The sequence below is a fragment of the Doryrhamphus excisus genome, chromosome 18 (genome assembly GCF_030265055.1).
Source record: "Doryrhamphus excisus isolate RoL2022-K1 chromosome 18, RoL_Dexc_1.0, whole genome shotgun sequence".
Taxonomy (NCBI): Eukaryota; Metazoa; Chordata; class Actinopteri; order Syngnathiformes; family Syngnathidae; genus Doryrhamphus; species Doryrhamphus excisus.
This window is the reverse complement of record NC_080483.1, coordinates 16,898,376-16,920,234: the sequence shown is the minus strand read 5'-3', so window position 1 is coordinate 16,920,234 and position 21,859 is coordinate 16,898,376. Positions and strand designations below refer to the sequence as shown.

Sequence of the window (21,859 nt, the reverse complement as noted above, 5' to 3'; positions counted from 1 at the left end):
TGAGTGTATCCCATAATCAGTTCCCAGTTCCACATGTCCGAAAGGAGTAGGAAGAAGCAAAGCTTATTAAATCCTACCCCTCCATCTGGTACTTTTACAATCACTAACTGTTACATTTGGTCACTTCCTGCTTTCCTAATATAATTTTATTTTTTTTATTTAAAAAACATTTTTGTAATTTTTTGTAATGGTTTTATTTCATTTGAACATGCATCAGATTCCAATTGAGTGCATCCCATAATCAGTTCCCAGTTCCACATGTCCAAAAGAAGAAGGAAGAAGCAGAGCTTATTAAATCCTACCCCTCCATCTGGTACTTTTACAATCACTAACTGTTACATTTGTTCACTTCCTGCCTTTCTAATATAATTTTATTTAATTTTTTTTATTAAAAATTTTTTTTTTGTAATTTTTTGTAATTTTTTTAATGGTTTTATTTCATTTGAACATGCATCAGATTCCAATTGAGTGCATCCCATAATCAGTTCCCAGTTCCACATGTCCAAAAGGAGTAGGAAGAAGCAGAGCTTATTAAATCCTACCCTTGCATCTGGTACTTTTACAATCAGTAACTGTTACATTTGTTCACTTCCTGCCTTTCTAATATAATTTTATTTAATTATTTTTTTTTTAATTTTTTTTTTGTAATTTTTTTTAATGGTTTTATTTCATTTGAACATGCATCAGATTCCAATTGAGTGCATCCCATAATCAGTTCCCAGTTCCACATGTCCGAAAGGAGTAGGAAGAAGCAAAGCTTATTAAATCCTACCCCTGCATCTGGTACTTTTACAATCAGTAACTGTTACATTTGTTCACTTCCTGCTTTCTAATATAATTTTATTTAATTTTTTTTATTTAAAAAAATTTTTTTGTAATTTTTTGTAATTTTTTTAAAATGGTTTTATTTCATTTGAACATGCATCAGATTCCAATTGAGTGCATCCCATAATCAGTTCCCAGTTCCACATGTCCAAAAGGAGTAGGAAGAAGCAAAGCTTATTAAATCCTACCCCTCCATCTGGTACTTTTACAATCACTAACTGTTACATTTGTTCACGTCCTGCTTTCCATAATACAGTTTAAGATTTTTTTTTGCTTTGCTTTGTTTTTACCAATGCCATAATGTGTACCATAGTAAGTGTCAATATAGTGATATATATAGCACATCATGACTGGTTCAAGACTCTTCATCCTTGTGGTGTATGAAGGGACTATAAGGGACTATAAGGGACTATATGATTGGTTATTGAATGAAGAGGGCATTGAATATACAGTAGATGACACGTGCGTCCCGTGTGTATAACCAGATGTGAAAAAAAGCAGTGAAAGGTTACAGATGGGTATCAAACACGCACATATTAACACGCTGGTGTACACACACACATGAATAGAATAGAATAGAATAGAATAGAATAGAGTTTGGCGTTCACTAGGAGTTGAGGCCTGCTATCCTTGTCTCCTATCTGTTCTCCCGTCCCAGTTGGAGGATTACCGGAGGAAAAGTTTATCAGCAGAATGATAAAATTAGCATGCACGCCCATCTCTCCGTCCCCCCGCCCCCTCGTATCCCTCTTTCTCTCCGCCTTCCAACCCCCTGCACTCTTGCTCATCCCGTGCAGTGTCCCCCCCCCTCCCTCCATCCTTCCTTCCTCCCTTCCTTCCTTCTCCCTGCCCTGCTGCCCTCCCTCCCATCCCGCTAGCTGCTGCGCAATGAGCCTTTCTTTCTTTCTGTCACATTAATTTTATCCCGAAAAGAGAAGGGGGCGAAAGGGGGGGGGTGTATGAAAATTTCCCCTGACGCATCCCAATATCAGTGGGGGGAAGCGTCAGGAGTTGCATTTGGAGCATGTTTCTCTCTCTTTACTGAGGAGAGTTATAATTAACTGACAGCCTTCTCACAAGGGCATTGGCTTGTTTCTGTGTTAAATATGGAGATGACAGTTTTAGGAGGTAAAATATTCATCAGACGGAGGGGCCCCCTCGTCTGTGTGATTTGGGTGTAAATTACAGCATTTGATCAGCTACTAAAAAAAGCCATGTTTCACTTTGGTCGCAACACTTGCCGGCACCCATGTCGCTTAACATGCCACGGTGGCACCTCTGAAACGACCATTGGGGGTACTTCATTTTCATGAACTTTATTTATTATTTTATAAGATTATCTTTTAGCCTTCAGAGGCAGACATGTCATGTCTAAACTAGCCAGTATTTTATATAACAGGGGTTTTCAAACTCTGACATTGTGGGCAAGTCCCAATATTTCATATCATCTTCATGGATATTCTGATGTGCATATTGTTTCCTTGCACAGTTGTAGTCCGCCTCGTCCTCGTGCTCCCCCCGATGAGCGTAGACATCATGGCAGTCCATACAACTACCGACGCGCTTATCTGCTATTCGCCATCTGATGGGCCTAAGGCGCAACTAGAGTGATCGATGTCGTATTCTACTCACCGCATGGCATGCATCCCCCATCTCATGTCCCCGCTGGTGCGCTCTGACGCCCCCGCGGGGGAGGTATGCATCACGCTTTCAAAACCCCTGCTTAATAACGCACTTAACACTGGTACTACAAGTCCCAGAATGCACTGCAATAGCCGCATATGCAGTAGTGCAATACAATTAGTATAATAATGACTGGTTTCAACTGAATGGTGAAGCCTTAAAGGGGAAGTACGCCATGCGATGATGCATTCTTAACAGACTATGGTAATGGTAATGGTAATGGTTTTATTTCATTTGAACATGCATCAGATTCCAATTGAGTGCATCCCATAATCAGTTCCCAGTTCCACATGTCCAAAAGGAGTAGGAAGAAGCAAAGCTTATTAAATCCTACCCCTCCATCTGGTACTTTTACAATCACTAACTGTTACATTTGTTCACTTCCTGCTTTCCATAATACAGTTTAAGGTTTTTTTGTTTATTTTTTTTTTTAATAATGTACCGGGCGGCACGGCGGTCTAGTGGTTAGCGCGCAGACCTCACAGCTAGGAGACAAGGGTTCAATCCCCACCCTCGGCCATCTCTGTGTGGAGTTTGCATGTTCTCCCCGTGCATGCGTGGGTTTTCTCCGGGTACTCCGGTTTCCTCCCACATTCCAAAAACATGCTAGGTTAATTAGCCACTCCAAATTGTCCATAGGTATGAATGTGAGTGTGAATGGTTGTTTGTCTATATGTGCCCTGTGTTTGGCTGGCGACCAGTCCAGGGTGTACCCCGCCTCACGCTGGGATAGGCTCCAGCGACCCTCGTGAGGAAAAGCGGTAGAAAATGAATGAATTAACTGCTTGTATTGTTTATTGAATTGGCTCATCGTTGTGCATTGTTTGATTCCCTTACTCAATCCATTCCATAGTTTGATTCCACATACTGAAATGCTATGGCTAGCATAACGTAGTCCTAGCATAGAAGTGTTTCAAATGTACTTCTTCCCTGAGATCATATTTCATATTGGATGACATTTTTAGCTAATTGGTTGTTTTTAGCCTTATGCATTATTTTAGCTGTTTGAAAATTAACTATATCAGTATTTGTGATTTTAGAAATAATGATTATAAAAATAATTATGCTATGTTTTATTAAAAGAAGGTGAAAATGGTTGAATAATGTTTGGTATTGGAAGGTTCTGTATAGTTAATATTAAGTACACTACACTACAATAACAGCTATGCTATAAATGAAATGCTATCTGAAATAGTCATAACAACATGCTATTTTCTAAATTTAGATTCCTGTTCATGTGGCGTCCTGGGACAGTTAATTTCCCTGGGTAGCCCAAAACTTGCGGAAACTAAAGTTCTGGCCACATGTCCCATCGTAGTACAGCTCCGCCGAGGATCATTCGGAACAGATGGAAGCCGATTACCCAGGCTGAATATTTTGAAACAGGGATGCATTTTGAGAAATAACACAACTCTTTGGGGTGTTGGAGCTCGTCTGCGAAGTCGGTCCTGTGCTGAGCGGGGAGCGGCGTGGGGGAACGTGGGAGGGGGGGTTAATATGGCCATGGTGTGCATGAAGGTGTGCTTTGAAAGGGATTTCAGCACCAAGGTCACCGATGGTGGTGGTGTGGGGGGGGGATACGGCTCTGGGACAAAAACCGTGATGCGTGCGCTTTGATTGGCAAGCATGGTGTGTGTTTGCACGTGCGCACGCGCGGGCGTGTTTGTGTGCGGAATGGCTTTGTTTGATGTGGTGGTTCTGGTACATTTCAAAGGCGAGGCTCTGATGAGAATTCTTCAGAACAGCAGGGGGAAGAGAGAGAGAGAGAGGGGGGGGGGGTTATAGCCAGGAGAGGTGGGGTTTAAACGCTGATTGGCATTCATGGCGGAGAGGCTGGAGCGCTGCTAAAAAAGAAATTAGGCTTTAACTAAGCTGCACCATTCAGCTGTTTAACTAAGCTGCTGCACCATTCAGCTGTTTGAAATTCTGTCTTCTCAGGCCTTCTATTAATAAATGCATAATTGATTAGGGGCGGGGGGGGGGCATACGTGCCTGAACACACTTCCTCCCGACACCTACACACATACAAGACCTCCCTCCTGTCCGGCAGCGCCACTTATCTCCCCGTGCGTCTTTGTGTCGCTCCACCTCTTGTCCTTGCAAAAGCGTCCCTGTGTAAATATTCCTCTTCCCTGCTAAGTTTCTCGAACGTCTCTCATTGGCTCCCTGCGTCCGTGTCTTCCGCTGCGACCCTCCCACTCTTTTTCACTCGTGCTGTCGTGTGCCCTCAGGTGGAGTATAATTCCTATCTTCCCAGGGGAGTCATGAATGGATGCCCTCCACTCAAATGCTTATCAATAACCTTTGAGTGCGAGCTCTCTTTGATTCCGAGCAGCGTATCTGTTGGGCGCACGCTCGCAAGCGGACACAGATACGCTCGCACATACATCAGGGGGCTCTATCTTGGAGAAGGCCGAGTGGATTTTTATTTTTTTTATTTTTTTAGGCCACCTAGTGCACCTCTATGCCTTTGCGGCAACGGTTTTGGTGTCAACATCCACTGTGATTAGTAGCTGTGGCGCTTATAGATCCCCCCCCCCCCCAAAAAGGGCAACAAATTACATATATCGATATTTTCAAAAAGGTGCAACTCGGGTGAGTGAGCGCTGCTGCCTCAGAGCCGCAACGTCGCGCGTTTGAATCCGTGTCCGACTTCCTCCCGCAGTCCAAATACTTAGATTAACTGGAGACTCTAAATTGCCTGTATGAATGTTAACGGGAATCATTGTCTCTGCAGCGCGTCGGTTAATTAGCTGCAGCGCCCACGCGACCCTACATAGGATAAGTAGCAAAGAAAATGGATGGCGAGGCGGATACATGCGTTTTCAAACGTCGATACGATATCTAATGTATGTATAGTATTGGAATTGTTTAATGTATTAATAATTGTCAACATATACCACAAATTACACAAACTATACAGTTTGCATAATCCTGTAAATTGCATTTTGTGTCAAATAAAAGCAGACTCGAGATAAACACCTTTTTGCATTTTCGAAAATACATCTAGACTACGTTCTAAGTGCTGATTGGATGAGCAATGGAGGGGGCGGGAGGCTGGTGTTTGCAGTGAGTGTCACTGCACGGGAGAGAAAAGGTGTGGGAGGTTTGAGTTTAGTCTGAAGTAAGTTATAATAAAAGTATTTAATAGCAATAGCAATAGCAATAGCAATAGCAATAGCAATAGCAATAACAATGTGTTTTATAACAACAAGTGCGTAGTAGCTCGACACGCTAATCACAGAAGTGCTGTCTCCGAGAAAGAAAGACAGTGTGCCCCGGCAGCTGACTGTGCACTCACTGCTAAAAACACTATGTGTTTTCACTTTAACGTCTCCAAACACCTGAAAAATCTCCCAACGATGTCAGGAATATGAAAAAAGAAGTCACCAACAGGGTTTTCAAAATGTCCATATTTATCGAGAAAATGGCCAAGTTGGCTACACCGGGGTTGCGTATGACATTGTCGTTCTCAGATGAAGGAATCGTTCATAAAAATACCCGGGTATCTATTGTGTGAATTAAAACATCTAGAGGAAATTATCCTGGTCAGGATGGAGCATCTTAACGTGTCTAATTTGGTTCATTTGCAAAAGCATTTCTCGTGGACTATACCATCTTTAGACCACCTTACTCATTTTTAATTAGCTATAGGTCTGGGCTCTAGCTGATATATACTTTGGGCAGTGGCAATACTGAAACGTGGAATTTTTCTTCATCTTTCTGACGGGTCTGGATTTTGTGCTTAATATAACCGCTGTTTGGAAATGTTTACTTGCAGAGTAAGAGAATGGTTGAGAGCATTTCAAAACAATTTGTTTCTTGGAAAAGAACGTAAATTGAATGATTCCACACCCAAACTGCAGTCCTCTGAATCTGAATTAATCTGAATTAACTACAAAGGCAGCATTTGAACTTAATGCCACGGATGACGGTAATATAATCAATGTCATGTAACATTACTGATGCAGAGTATCCAGAATACTACAGTAAACCTCGGATATATCAGACTCGGAAATATATCGGAAATTCGCTCACAACGGACAGATAAAAAAGAACCAATTTTTCTGTATTGCATTTCCAATAAAAATTCATTGCATATATCAGATTTTTTATAACGGATTTCGCCTATTTCGGACAAAATCTCCAGTCCCGTTCCAATGCATTTCCATGAAATTTCCCTGGCATATATCGGATGGCCGCATCGTGGCGCTCCGATTCGCCGAATCGTGACAGGCCGCTATACGACGTCATTTGCAGCGTTTGCAGCGTTGCCTGCGCGTCCAGGTACATTGGAAACATAGTCAAGGAAGTGCCTTTTTATAACGGATAAAATCCCATTTACACATATACCGGATATAAATCCCATATATGCGTCAAACGGACATTTTCCGGTATACGCATATAACGGATTTCGCTTATATCGGACAAAACCAGTGGGAACAATTGAATCCGATATATCCGAGGTTTACTGTACATATAACTTGTTTTTCAATAGTCTACTGTCAACCATGGAACAGAGGTCATTTACTAGAGAGGGATGACTGTACATCAGTAATCCTAATCAAGGATCCTGAGGTCTTATCATACATATACATACATGTACTTCATACATCATACATCATTTACTCTTTGGCTCCTACAGAAGACATTCCCAAGGTCTCCTCTCCATTACCAAAGAACAGTGCAGAGTAGCATTGATTTACCCATGCCAGATTGTTTCCTACCAAATATAGTATATTGGAATGTACGATAACGGGTCTCTTCCAAAACCAAATCTGCGTCTGCGTCGCCTCGGGTATACGGTACACCTCCATTTACAGTCCAAAGTAGTCTGCCACACCTTATGTGCACTCCATGCTTAACTTGACTTTGCACCCTGCCTTTAAAATTAGCAGCCCAACACTAATATACCACGCTAGGTATCAGCCATGAATGAAAAATAAAACGACGGACTTAAACTTAGATGGCCTGTAAATGTATAATAAATATGTAATAGAGCGAGTGTGCACCGCAGCGTGTTCCCCGACTGCATTAATGAGGTTTAATATGCTTTATGGCCCCAAAGACTATCCTTGTCAGACATGGTTTTTCCCTCACTGATGAGCTAACCTTTTGTAATCTGTATTTCTCATAAATAAAAAAAACATTCGCCGGTACATTATAATGGATTAACTCCCTTCACCAAAATCTGCTTCTTATGTCTTCTTTGCGCTAAATCGCTTTTCAAACTCCGACTCAGAAAGATTGTGCGGGTATTTGATCATTTCTATGCCGGGCTTCTAACCGAGATCTCGAAGTGCATATTGTAGGATGGATCCAAAGAATATTTGTATGCATATTGTCAATGTTTTCTCCTTTTTCAATCATCTCCAGTCATGACAACTCCCATTGTGGCATTCCATTTTGCCGTTTTTTGGTAAAGATATTGATGTTGTTTTGCAACGTGCGGCTGTCAGAGGAGCTTTCCGGCATCAGTAAACACAAATGGTATGCTCTGAAGCATACATAACTAGCGGATCAAACGCACTGAAAGGCGCTTGGTAGATTCTCATCACTTCAGACATCTGGAGACATGTTTGTTTTTGTCTTCTCCCGTTTCTCCAGTCCGCTCCTTTACCTCCACCCTTTCTCTCCCGATGCTACAGGTGAGCCAGGCCAGCTGAAAATCTACCTTCCTAAGAAGCTACTGGAGTGTCTGCCCAAATGCTCCTCTCTGCCCAAGGAGCGCCATCGCTGGAACACTAACGAGGTGAGAATGTGGCACACTCATGAGGGAAATATGCGTGACGGTGAGATGAACTCGGTGTGTTGGCTGGTGACTCATCTCTTGCTAAAGTCACCATGAGGGCTGGATGAAGAGGAGGTAAACAAACATGAGGGTAGTTTTTTCATTATGTAAACTTAAACCTGTGACACGAGGAAAAAAAAATAACAAAAACAAAGCAATGCCGGAGCTGGCATGCTATGTCACTTTGTAACCCCAACAGAGTTGGGACATGCAGTATGTACTCTAGAACTACAGCTATGGGTGGGACAATGGTGCCCCTTTTTACATTGCATACATCCTACCTTGGCAATGGTGATCCTTTTCCATTGGTACTATATTTAGTGCCTGGTATGCAAAGTTTATATACTATGGCGGATGCTCATTGGTCAAGCAAATCACTACAGCATTATTGCAACATTTGAGGATGTTATTAAGAAAACTGCTATGACAAAGTATAGGACTGGACAAAAATACTTTTTAATGTAACAAATAGTGCATTTTGAAACGCTTTATAATTTGAACTTCTTTCCACACATTAATTTTAAAAATAACAATGACGCAAGTTGTACAGTAAACCTCGGATATATCGGATTCAATTGTTCCCACTGGTTTTGTTCGATATAAGCGAAATCCGTTATATGCGTATACCGGAAAATGTCCGTTTTACGCATATATGGGATTTATATCCGGTATATGCGTAAATGGGATTTTATCCGTTATAAAAAGGCACTTCCTTGACTATGTTTCCAATGTACCTGGACGCGCAGGCAACGCTGCAAACGCTGCAAATGACGTCGTATAGCGGCCTGTCACGATTCGGCGAATCGGAGCGCCACGATGCGGCCATCCGATATATGCCAGGGAAATTTCATGGAAATGCATTGGAACGGGACTGGAGATTTTGTCCGAAATAGGCGAAATCCGTTATAAAAAATCCGATATATGCAATGAATTTTTATTGGAAATGCATTACAGAAAAATCGGTTCTTTTTTATCTGTCCGTTGTGAGCAAATTTCCGATATATCCGAGTCCGATATATCCGAGGTTTACTGTATTATTAATCACTTATATTGACGTGTAGTTATATAAAGAAACATGTAAAATAAGTTGCAGATTAGCTTTATGTTTACGCTAAAAAAAACTACAGTTCCCTTGCTGCTTCACGTGAGGAAGTAGTTCATTCATTCTACCGCTTTTTCCTCACAAGGGTCGCGGGGGTGCTGGAGCCTATCCCAGCTGTCACCCTGGACTGGTGGCCAGCCAATCCCAGGGCACATATAGACAAACAACCATTCACACTTACATTCATACCTATGGACAATTTGGAGTCGCCAATTAAATTAACCTAGCATGTTTTTGGAATGTGGGAGGAAACCGGAGTACCCGGAAAAAAACCCACGCATGCACGGGGAGAACATGCAAACTCCACACAGAGATGGCCGAGTGTGGAATTGAACCCTGGTCTCCTAGCTGTGACGTCTGCGCGCTAACAACTCGACCAGCAGGAAGTAGTGAATTTCCGAAAAAAAATTTCATCTGACAAATCTTAAGTAAGTTTGATCAAATGTAGAATTACCTCAGCTTCTGTTCGGACATGAACACAATGGCGGCTCTTGAACTCCGATGGAAAAAAAACAGCCACACATCACGAGTGAGCGAGTAGGATTGCAAGGTTTATAGCGCTGTTCCGTGCCGTATGACGTGTATTATTATTCACAGTTGGCTGTTTTGTTCCCATGGGACACTTTTTGTCTAAATGAGAAATATCTCATGACGCCCCTAATGAGCACACATGCTAACATTGGTTTACTGTGTTGCTGTGACTACACACTGGGTGCTACAGTATGATTTTCTAGCTGCCCTCAGTCTCCTCTTGGATAAAATGGTACTGTGGTCAATAGCCACATGCCGTGAACTACTAAGTACAGGAGACCCTTGTTGTTCTCCATTATTGTTTGTCATCATTCCGACTGATGTGTTCAGTGTGCTTTCCCGAGATTTACTGTTATATGATGTTGTAGTAAAACAAAACGCTCCAAAACAGAAGCAAGTACAGATGAGGCGTTATTGTGAAGGGGCAAAGCAGCATATGAAAAGGAACTCCTTTACTGATGGATTTTTTTTTTCTACTACTGGAGGATTATCAGCAAAAGAAAAACTCAAGTTAGCATTGTTGCTAAGCAACCATAGAACGTGATAAACATTTTTTTCTGTGTAAATGGTGGCACAGAAAGCGTGTGTAATGTAACAGACAAAACAAAAGGAAGAAAGATGAAAGGTTCTCTGTGATGGGCGAACACCAAAAGCGGCGTCCGTGCACTTAAAAGATTTGATCATTCGGAGTTATTTTTTTCACACTTTATTAGTCAGCCACAACCACGTGTGAATTCTTAGTCAAGAAGATAGGACACAGCTGATTCTAGATCTGTGGAGGCTGTGAATCGCAAACAAATATTCTCATGCTACCGAGTTTGAGCAAAACTTTTGACCGCTGGTACTCCGGTTTCCTCCCACATTCCAAAAACATGCTAGGTTAATTGGCCACTCTGAATTGTCCATAGGTATGAATGTGAGTGTGAATGGTTGTTTGTCTATATGTGCCCTGGGATTGGCTGGCAACCAATCCAGAATGTACCCCGCCTCTTGCCCGAAGACAGCTGGGATAGGCTCCCGTGACGCTAATGAGGATAAGTGGCAAAGAAAATGGATGGATGGATGAACGTGATCACAACATATTAGACATGAAATAACACCCATATAGTCATATTTACATTGGTATTACCCAATATAGTAGATATAATCCGGGAAAATAAGGCCACTATACTGTAGTGAACACTACAGTATTCCACCTGTCCAAAAACTGACAAAGATGAAGAACTTCCATCCTCTCATATTTTGTGTATGACTTTTTCAAACAGACTGCAAGGAGCATTCCACATTGTAGCTTTCTTTATTCTCAACTTCAGACAAAACAAGCCATGGTCTCATATAAAAATAACCTTCTGAACTCCTGGTTTATCATTTTATTTTCCATTTATTTCATCCTGTAAATTTATTTCAAATCAATGCCATATTTATTATATATGTTAGTTTGTTTCTTTCGGCTTTTTCCTAATTAAAATATAAAACTTAACTATCGACAAAACTTCTGGTCCTTTCAGTAACAAAAACATGGCATGACAATTCCTGTATTTGGTACATCGAAGTAAAATCACTGCAGTAAAAAAATACACAGTTACAACACATAAAATAAAAAAACAACTATTTTCACTTTTTCCCATAATGGATTTCATTAGTTAGGGCTGCCATGGTGCTGCATTGCTGCCTCTGTCCATCAGAGGAGCCTAAAGGGAGGCTGACGTCATTGCAGTGCCCCGGCAGCTATAATCAATGCATTATTTGAAAAAGTTAAAATATATATATTTTTATTTTAATCTCGTATTGGTACTTGTATTGTATATTTCTTAGCCATCTTTTGATTTTTAAGTTGCTGTGTGATGAGTTTAGCCTTTCTTGTAAGAAGACACCGTGAGTCAGATTGTTATATTGAGTATGTACAAATATATTTTTCCTCTCTAAATGTAGTGTGTGCATCTTAAATATTAGTACATCTTAGGGTACATTTTAGATGGTAGAAATTAGTAAGGACGGTGTGTTTTTCCATGTAGATATCTTTTTTTCCCAGGCCATATACCGGCCATGGATCGGAATCTCCCCATTGGGATATCTCTCCGTTGAGTTTGCATGTTCTCCCCAAGCGTGATGTTGTTTCATCTTTTAAGAAGAAGATGGGGGGGGGGGGGGGGGGTGATTTCATACCAGCAAAACTTTTCTGCTGCCTGTGCCACTGAGCAACTTTCGCAAGAATGACTGGGGCTCTTTCTCTGATGCTAATTCCAGTTCTCATTATACATCCATGTATTCTATCAGCATTTGAAATTTACACCAGGGGGCAATAATCTACTCGACTTAATATACACAAATATCAAGAACGCCTACAGAGCCATTTCCTTTCCTCCACATGGGCAACCCTGACCACCTATACGCTTCTAATAATAAAGTTTTGTTGAAAGTTTAGCTCTTTTAATAAGCGGCCGGATGCGTTTCCAGCCTTACACACAATGACGACATCAGGAAATCGAGCTCGATATTTAGAGGTTTATCGTCAGCTGTATGCATTTCACCGCGCGACATTGCTAGCGTGCGACATTCACGGCGACGCGGTTGGCCTCCACTGAGGTATTTTCTCCATGTGCAGTCCGAGCACTCCATTACGGATGAGTGTTTGTGTGTTTGTGTTATTGATTACCAAGTGGAGCATTATTATGCAATGCAAAGCTGATTTAGCTCGTGGTTTTTCTCTCAGGAAAGTCATTACATTTCTCATGCAATCCATCTCAATGAAGGTCATACCGGGAGTTAAGCACGGCGCCGACTGAACAGCCGGCTCACGTGTTTAAAAACCACATGACCGCTACTGGTTAGGTTCAGGCTAAGGGGAGCGGCGCAGCCCCCCCTATACATACTCAAGTCAGCATCTAGTACTCTCTATTACTGCCTGACATTTTGGGGGATTCTCATGGGACAGAAGTCAATTACAAAATTCATCATGTGACTGCGCCGCTCCGGAAAAATGTCAGCGGGAAGAAACAGGTTTGGAATCATAACGGGGAGGACAGTTTTTATTTAAATAAATGTATATTTATTACTGCCAGCTCACACCTTTCCCATCTTACCAAATATGGATATATTCAAGAAAAATATTAATCAGCATTTAGTTGCTACTTTGACTTAAAATAATTAGTATTATTTCGGTCCTTAAATGGAAATTAACTTAGTGGACCGCTTTTCATCAATTCTCTGATGGCAACACCAGGTCCCATAGTTATTGTAAAAAAAAAAAATAAATACAAATATATTCATAGGCGACATTAGCTGTTTTAATGTCATGCTTTATTCCATATTCTGTTCTTGTTGTTGCAAGCGGCCACCAGAAGAGCGCGTGACGTATTTGGATTGACGACACATGGTGCCGTGCCAACTCGGTGGCCATATGGTGGGAATAAAGCAGCGATGCAGCACATCGTTAAAGTAATCGAAGAAAAGGCGGGGCGATAACATCGCGTCAAAACCGTCGCATTTCCCGAAGGCGGTGGGATTATGTTGTCACGGAATCAGGGAAAAGACAGGTGTATTTTTGAGGAAGCGGGTTGGGTACAGGAGTGGATTTACACCCCTGCATCACCCTCTGCTCTATCAATATGCCTCCTTCTCCCCCCCCCCTTCTTCCTTCTCTCTCTCTCGCTCTCTGCTGAGGAGGTGCAGGCTCAGTTCAGGGGGAGGTTCGGTGTCCCTCAGCGAATTCCTTCAAAGCTCCTCTTCCGACCAGGCAAAGTTTGCTGCATATTTAAAGACACCATTGTGTCTTGTGCTCCTCTAGCTTAGCGCTTTCATTGGTCCGTATGTGCGAGCTGGGGGTGCTCTTGCTGCATGTATTGGACCGCTTTCAAACCTGTGCTTGCCTCACCTATGCGCAAGCTAAGGGCGGCTGAACTGGATTATCTTGTTGCAACAAAAAATGGATTGTTCTCTTCTGTGTCGGTTGACATTAATCGTCCTGCAGCAACGTATGGAAATGAGGACATAAAAAACGAGGCGCTCCTGTACAATCTAATGCGGGGGGTCTCCGATAGGTACTGTAGCTCATAAGATGCCAGTAGCAAGCCAGCGGATGCTGAGTAGCTCACCCAAACTTCAAACAATATTTGCTTCAGCTCTTAGTACTTTTTCATCGGTTCAATTGTACGGATAGCTGGATATTCATTCATTCATTCATTTTATGCCGCTTATCCTCACGAGGGTTGTGGGGGGTGCTGGAGCCTATCCCAGCTGTCTCGGGGCGAGAGGCGGGGTCCACCCTGGACTGGTGGCCAGCCAATCCCAGGGCACATATAGACAAACAACCATTCACACTCACATTCATACCTATGGACAATTTGGAGCGGCCAATTAACCTTAATTACCTAATTTGGAATTAACCTAGCATGTTTTTGGAATGGGGGAGGATACCGGAGTACCTGGAAAAAACCCACCCCATTTGTAGAGCTGACTTATATTAATGTTTTTTTCCAAATTTTACATCGACTACTTAAAGTTACAGTCGAACCTTGGTTAGCGTCATTCATTCATTGCAGAAGGTCCGACTTTAACTGAAACGGATGTTAACCGAATCAGAAATAGTCGTGTTCAGTAAAGGTTCATTTATCCCTTTCGGTCTCCACATGGTGCTGGAGCCTATCCAAGCTGTCTTCAGGCAAGAGGTGGGGTACACCCTGGACTGGTGGCCAGCCAATCACAGTGCACATATAGACAAACAACCATTCACACTCAAATTCACACCTATGGACAATTTCATTCAATTTTCATACAATTTCATACAAATGGTCAATCAACCTAGCATGTTTTTGGAATGGGGGTAGGAAACCGGAGTACCCGGAGAAAATCCACGCACGCAATTATTTATATTATTTGTACAAATTACTGTATACGCTGTACATTGTTGGTGGTCTATGGTGTTTAGGTGAATTTTATATATATTATTATTATATATATATATTATATATTTTCATATACGTATATTAAAAAGTTATTGTTTTCAGCAACAGAACTTTAGTATAAAGTGAAATTAAAAAAGCAGACCAGGTCCAGATCTTGGTTCACTGTACTTCTTGCCATTCTTTCCATGATCCAAATTGTAAATGTGAAATCAGCCATCAGTCAAATGAGTGAATTCACCTCACATGTCTGGACTTTGTTTTTCTGCTGGTATACTGAAAAAAAAAAAAAACGGTCCAAATGAGAATCCCCTGAAGCTTCCATGATGAGAAGAGGAGCTGGTTGTCATCGTGTTGGCTAATTGTACACTTATGATTTCAGTTGTGGCTTAAAATATTCATTTATAGTTATATTATTATAACCGGGTTGAAACCGACCCTAACAATACAGTGGTCATAATTTCAACCAGACCATTTTAAAATGTAGTAAAAATTATTTTTTTGGTTTTATTTTGTTGGAATAGAGTTTCTTGATGCAATAAACAAATATTATGTGATTCTTTTTATGCATTAAAATATAAAACGGGTCGGTGCCGACCCTAAACCAAGAGGAGGGTTAAACTTAGCACCCTGGACAGAGATGCATGTAACACTATGTTGCAGTATACCGTACTATCTACAAACAATACTGTATACACGTTGCGTATGAGGCTTGGTGATATGTCGTGTACTTGAGCACGATTTGTATGAAGTGTCATCACACACACGAAAATGCGTGTGTATGTAGCGTGAGGAAAAATAAGATGGAGTTGCACCCGGGTCATACAAGTCTTCATCCGAAATGTCCTTATTCTCACCTTTTCCCGTGCATGTGTAGTCCTCACCCTGAGTGTGTGTATTTGTTTCTGTGCTCGTGTGTACGATGGCATATGATCCTCTGATCTCTGTTTTGTCACGCATGGCTCCCCCTGACACCTTGGCCTCCCACGAGCACTGAGCCGAAACCCCCCCCGTTCATTTTTACTCTGTCCACTCCTCCTTCTGCTCTCTGTCCTTTCGCTCGTGTCCTTCTCTTCCTCCCTCTCTCTCCTTTGTGTATCTACTGATGTGTGAAATTATTCTGGGATGGAGGGATGGATTCCTCCCCAAAGGGCTGAGTGGAGGCGTGAGCCTTTTGTTCAATAATAGATTGGGGGTGTATGTGTATCTGTCCGTGGTAATAGACTATAGACTAGTTTCACGTAACAAACCACGCTCAGGTGGACGGATGACGGTAAAGCCTCTTTTCATCCATCGGGTACAACTTTGATTTCGGTGAATTTGTTGGAGTTTCAAAGTCAGAAGAGTACTAACAAACTCAATTCTTTCCTTTCATTAAATCCACATTTCATGAATCATACATTCAAATAACAATACATGGACTTATTTTACCTTTGAAAATAAAGTTGAACATAATTTTGTTGACAAGCCTCTTATATTGCGTCATTGTTAAATATCAGCACTAATGATACTGTTGTATGTTGAGTCTGCTCCAACATAATACAGCGTTCATTTTTACATAACCCCAACATGACTTGGCAGTATTGAATATATATAAAATATATCAACAATTGTCAATAACACCATGCAGAGGGTGTTTAAAGTAACATTTAAACCGTGAGAAGCAACATCATCTAACGAGAATCATTGTACAGTTGGTACACCACTTGGTGGTATCACAAAAAAGCTAAAGAAAAAGCAAACCTCTCTTGTGAAGTTAAATGTGTAGATTGTGTTAATTGTGCTCACTAAGGCGAAGTCTCCAGTAGGGCTGGCCAAAACTCACTTAGGTAGAATATCAATATTACGATATTGATATTTTTTCCATAAACTGAATTTAGACAAAAGTCATTCATTTTCTACCGCTTATCCTCACGAGGGTCGTGGGGGGTGCTGGAGCCTATCCCAGCTGTCTCGGAGCGAGAGGCGGGGTCCACCCTGGACTGGTGGCCAGCCAATCCCAGGGCACATATAGACAAACAACCATTCACACTCACATTCATACCTATGGACAATTTGGAGTGGCCAATTAACCTTAATTACCTAATTTGGAATTAACCTAGCATGTTTTTGGAATGTGGGAGGAAACCGGAGTACCTGGAAAAAACCCACCCCATTTGTAGAGATGACTTATATTAATGTTTTTTTCCAAATTTTACATCGACTACTTAAAGTTACAGTCGAACCTTGGTTAGCGTCATTAATTCATTGCAGAAGGTCCGACTTTAACTGAAACGGATGTTAACCGAATCGGAAATAGTCGTGTTCAGTAAAGGTTCATTTATCCCTTACGGTCTCCACACATGAGATGGCCGAGGGTGGAATTGAACTCGGGTGCTCTAGCTGTGAGGCCTGCGTGGTAACCACTCCTCCGCCGTGCAGCCCAAGTCAAAGTCAAATAAGTTTTATTAAAATGCAAACAATATTATAGAAAAATAGGCACTGAAATAAAATAGTATATTCTCTTCTTTAAATAAATATAGAAAAGTGAAATATACTGTTATATAATGTTAGGTGCTGCACTCACGGTAGTCTCTGCCGCCGGGTTAGCGCCGTTAGCACTTCCGTCTCATTGTTCCCCATGACGACAGACGGTAAACATGGTTGATACCGTCTTTGAAGACCTTTATAGCGTCTTTTTCGCCGTTCGCTCCCGCTATGCAGCATCTCCACCTCCATATTTCCGCGGGGATATCCGATCATTGGACGTAGCGAAGGGATGCTAACGGCTGCTAACAGATGCTCCCGAGTGTCAACAATGGCGCAAGCTACAAGCGTAATATGATGAACATCCGTAGCTGCGCACTAGTTAAGGGGTCGGTATGGCCCAAAACAATAAAGAAGTCATAAATAAAGCACTTTTAAACACCTAAAAAAACGCCGTAGGGGACGCGGAGCTGTCGTAGCTAGCTTGCACCTGGGCGGCGCCATCTTGGAACCAGCCTATCGCGATATTTTTGATATCGTGCTTAACGATATCAAAATGATTTTATACTTCTGTTTTGAATTATGATTATTAATATATGAATTGTGATTATTGATATTTGATTATTCAAATTCCACAATTTCCCCAAGGCATCAAACGAGCAGTACAGAGAATCAAAATGCCCTTTCCCGTTGTTTGTTTGGATCTTTTATGAACCGGATAGTAGCCTGCTTGCTAACAAACAGATGGACAAACCAACACAAATAGTCACCACAATGTTTTTATGTGAACAGTTGACATTAATATTTCATTGTAGCCTTTTTAAGAGTCTTAAAAGTGAAACTTTTCACAAATGAAATCTGCTTTGTACTTGTTGCTGCCAATAAACGCGCATTTAAACGGCTCCTCCCCTCCAATACCGCACACATACACCATGATTAGAACCCAGCAAGTGTCAAAACAATACCGGGTACAAAACACAGATGACAGTCATCTGCGCCACAATGGACGCCACAATGGACGCCACATGCACGTCCGCTCTGCATGTCACTCAACTCTTGGAGTGCACAAAGGAAGCAGAGGAACCAGGCATTATTTGGGTGTTAATGATATGAAAAAAAAAAAAAAAAAAAAAAAAAAACAGGACATGAAACATTCAGCGTTTCATTGTGGAACATTCCCGATGCTATCGGTGACGCCGGTCGCTTTGTGAAGGCAGCCAGTCTCACACGGCGAGACGCCGACGTGATTGCTTGAATGAGAAGATCAAAAAGCATATATATTTAAGACCACTGGCCCATTTAGCGAGTGTTGCCATGGTAACCGTGTTAGTGTGTGTGTGTGTGTTTGTGCTAATGGCGTGATCGATGCCGCATGTGTGACACAAATGGAGTTCTTGATTGAGCAGTACATGGGAAGTGATAAGAGAGACATCTGCTCCAGACGTAGGATCGCAACGCCAAGCGTGTACGAGGCGTTACGAAGAAAAACAGCTGATGAAGGACAAAACTGGCGTTTGAGCTCATTCTCTCCTCTCCCTGATGTTGCGTTTAATATTTCATTATTGTCATCATTGTTGTTTGTAAGCCATTAAAGAGATACATTGAATTAAATATGCATGCGTCGGATCCCCTCCGTCTTATGTTTTATTTCCCCCCCACATAGGTAATACATGGCGGGAGATACGTCCGGGATATCATTTACACAAGAAGTATGATATTAAATGTCTGCTACCAGACTGTGGAAAACTGCTACGGATCCATTATGGAAACTCGGAATGATACCGGGACAGCAGACAGGCGGTTTTGGGTCCTGCGCTGTTTTGAAGGGTGTCCTTGATTTATGACTTTGATGCGAGACTTGCTAATGTCCAACTCGCTCCGGCACGAGGCCGCGAGAAGCTGACGCACTCCATTTTGTCATCCGTGTCGGAGACAAGATAAAAGAAGTATGCTTTTGGAAACTTGGAGAAAATTTTCATTTTTAGAATAAAAATGGATCCGCCGTTCATGCGCTGGTAGAATTCATAGTATCCTTGTCAGTGTGTGTGTGTGTGTGTGTGTGCATATGTGTGTGTGTGTGTGTGTGTGTGTTTGTTTCCCGAAGCGTGCCCATGGCTGCAACCTCTCTAGTTGACATTGAGAACTCTGCTGTTACCGTTTACCAGAGTAAAGCACAATTTAATGAGAGGGCAAAGAAGCCAACAAGCTGACATGAAAACACACATGCTCAAACGCACACACACACACACACACACACATATATATATATATATAATACCACGGTTTGCTTTTCCGCTCCTTATGTTTGATTCCTATTCTTTTATTTTTAATCATTCCGCCCGTCTTTTGGGTTGAGAAATATTTCATGTTTGGAGAGTGCCAAGTTCTAATCACTAATTAGTCCTCCAGGCTCCGTCTTCTTGGTCTGTATCTCTCCATCTCATAGCCCAATTAACACCCGGCGTCATTTTGCGCCTGTTTTGACTTTCTATTTCTCCTCAAACTTGAAACCGTGGCCGCGCCCCTGCTGACCCACCTGGCAACAGACCCACCTGGCAACAGAATACAAATGAAAAAGTCCAATAATGACATTCATTTCATTTCATTTTCTTGTCGAGACGTGTAATTAACCCACCGGCCTTAAATGTGTGGTGAATGTGTTAACGGGGGTGGGGGGGTTGGGGGGGTGCACAGATTGTTTGGATCAGTGTTCCAATGCGGTCCACCGGGGGGGGGGGGCTGGGATTCACCATTTTACAAGTCCTCTCTTCTCAACCCCTCCCTCCCATTCTGCTCCTGTTCTATTTTCTCTGTGTGGCGCAGACCCGCTATTTATCTTGCCTGCTTTAATTTGACACAAAATATTGTTAACTGGAGACACAGAGATATATTAAACCGTGGGAATGTGTGACTGGGAGTGTGGGGGTGTTGTGCATGCACCTAGATTGCCAATGTGTGTGTGTGTGATTTAGACTCCTGTTAGACCCAACCAAAAAAAAAAAAAATGTTATGTTACGTGTGCCGTAATAATAAGTCAGACTTTGCAGCCGATGCAATGCGTTTTGTCCCCACGTACAACCTCTGTATTATCTAAGTGCTGTGTAAATTACAATGAATTCATAGGAGACAGATAAAGTATTCAAATGTGTGTGTGTGGGTGTGTGTGTGTGTGTTTTTGTCCGTCCATATTCTGCTCATCAGACTTTGTTTGAGCACTACAAAGCCATGTTTATGCCTTTAAAATACCAATGGACGTACTAATTAAAGCGGGAAGGAACTCCATAATGGTAATGGTAATGGTTTTATTTCATTTGAACATGCATCAGATTCCAATTGAGTGCATCCCATAATCAGTTCCCAGTTCCACATGTCCAAAAGGAGTAGGAAGAAGCAAAGCTTATTAAATCCTACCCCTCCATCTGGTACTTGTACAATCACTAACTGTTATATTTGTTCACTTCCTGCTTTCCAAATATAATTTAAGTTTTTAAGTTAATTTAATTTTAATTAATTTTAATTTTAGTTAATTTTAGTTTAATTTAAGTTTTTGTTTTTTATTTTATTTTAATTTATTTTTTAATTTAAAAATGTTTAAAAAAAATTTAATTTCTATTTTTTGAATTATTATTTATTTTGAATTATTATTTTTTTATTTTTTTAATGACCATACAATGCCATAATGTGTACCATAGTGCGTGTCAATATAGTGATATATATAGCACATCATGACTGGTTCAAGACTCTTCATCCTTGTATTTAGCGAACATCAACTGCTTGTATTGTTTCTTGAATTGGCTCATCGTTGTGCATTGTTTGATTTCCTTACTCAATCCATTCCATAGTTTGATTCCACATACTGAAATGCTATGGCTAGCATAACGTAGTCCTAGCATAGAAGTGTTTCAAATGTACTTCTTCCCTGAGATCATATTTCTCCTCTCTTGTAGAGAAGTATTGGATGACATTTTTAGCTAATTGCTTATTTTTAGCCTTATGCATTATTTTAGCTGTTTGAAGATGAACTATATCAGCAAGTTGAAGTATTTGTCATTTTAGAAATAATGAGTTAGTATGTTCTAGTATGTAGGCGGCATTATGAATTATCCTTACTGGCCTTTTTTGCAGTACATTTAGCGAGTGAAGATTGCTTTTATAGTTATTAGCCCATATTTCCACACAATAATGTGTGATAGTTTGAGTGTGTGTTGATGATTTCACGCCTTGACTGTTGACTTGGTTGATTTTATATAAGGTCCACAAACCGGGGCCACTTTACGGGGTCCAGTTCAGTTTAGTTTGGTACGGTACAGTAGCTCACAAAGCTGAGTTTACTCCTCATATTTAATTAAACGCATTTATTACAGTATACCTTCTCAAGCGGTATAGATTTATTATCCACTAAAAATGATTCAACAGTTAAACACGGTGGTGGTAGAGTCATGGTCGGGGACGGTACGAGTGCCGCCGGCACAGGGGAGCTGCGGTTCACTGAGGGAAAGATGAATTCTAACGAGTGCTGTGACATTTTGAGAAGAGCATAGTCCCTTCCCTTGCATGGCA

General features: G+C 41.4%; 2 protein-coding genes across 6 annotated transcripts in view; one reads left to right on the top strand and one right to left on the bottom strand.

Annotated features, from left to right (window-relative positions):
* Positions 1 to 21,859, top strand: part of LOC131105911 (calmodulin-binding transcription activator 1-like) — a 73,285-nt gene that overhangs the window by 2,855 nt on the left and 48,571 nt on the right. For all 4 annotated transcript variants that reach the window (XM_058054412.1, XM_058054410.1, XM_058054411.1 and 1 more), the window contains exon 3: positions 8,157 to 8,260. In XM_058054412.1, coding sequence (XP_057910395.1) covers positions 8,157 to 8,260 — 104 coding nt within the window. The remainder of the gene's footprint in view (positions 1 to 8,156; positions 8,261 to 21,859) is intronic.
* The window catches only part of LOC131105915 (dnaJ homolog subfamily C member 11), a 166,876-nt gene that overhangs the window by 109,714 nt on the left and 35,303 nt on the right, over positions 1 to 21,859 (bottom strand). Inside the window, exon 1 of one of the 2 annotated variants that reach the window (XM_058054423.1) lies at positions 17,400 to 17,819. The exons of the other annotated variant lie outside the window; for it this stretch is intronic. The gene's annotated coding sequence lies outside the window, so the exon portion shown is untranslated. Of the gene's footprint in view, positions 1 to 17,399; positions 17,820 to 21,859 lie in introns of those variants that run through there. 2 annotated transcript variants of the gene reach the window in all.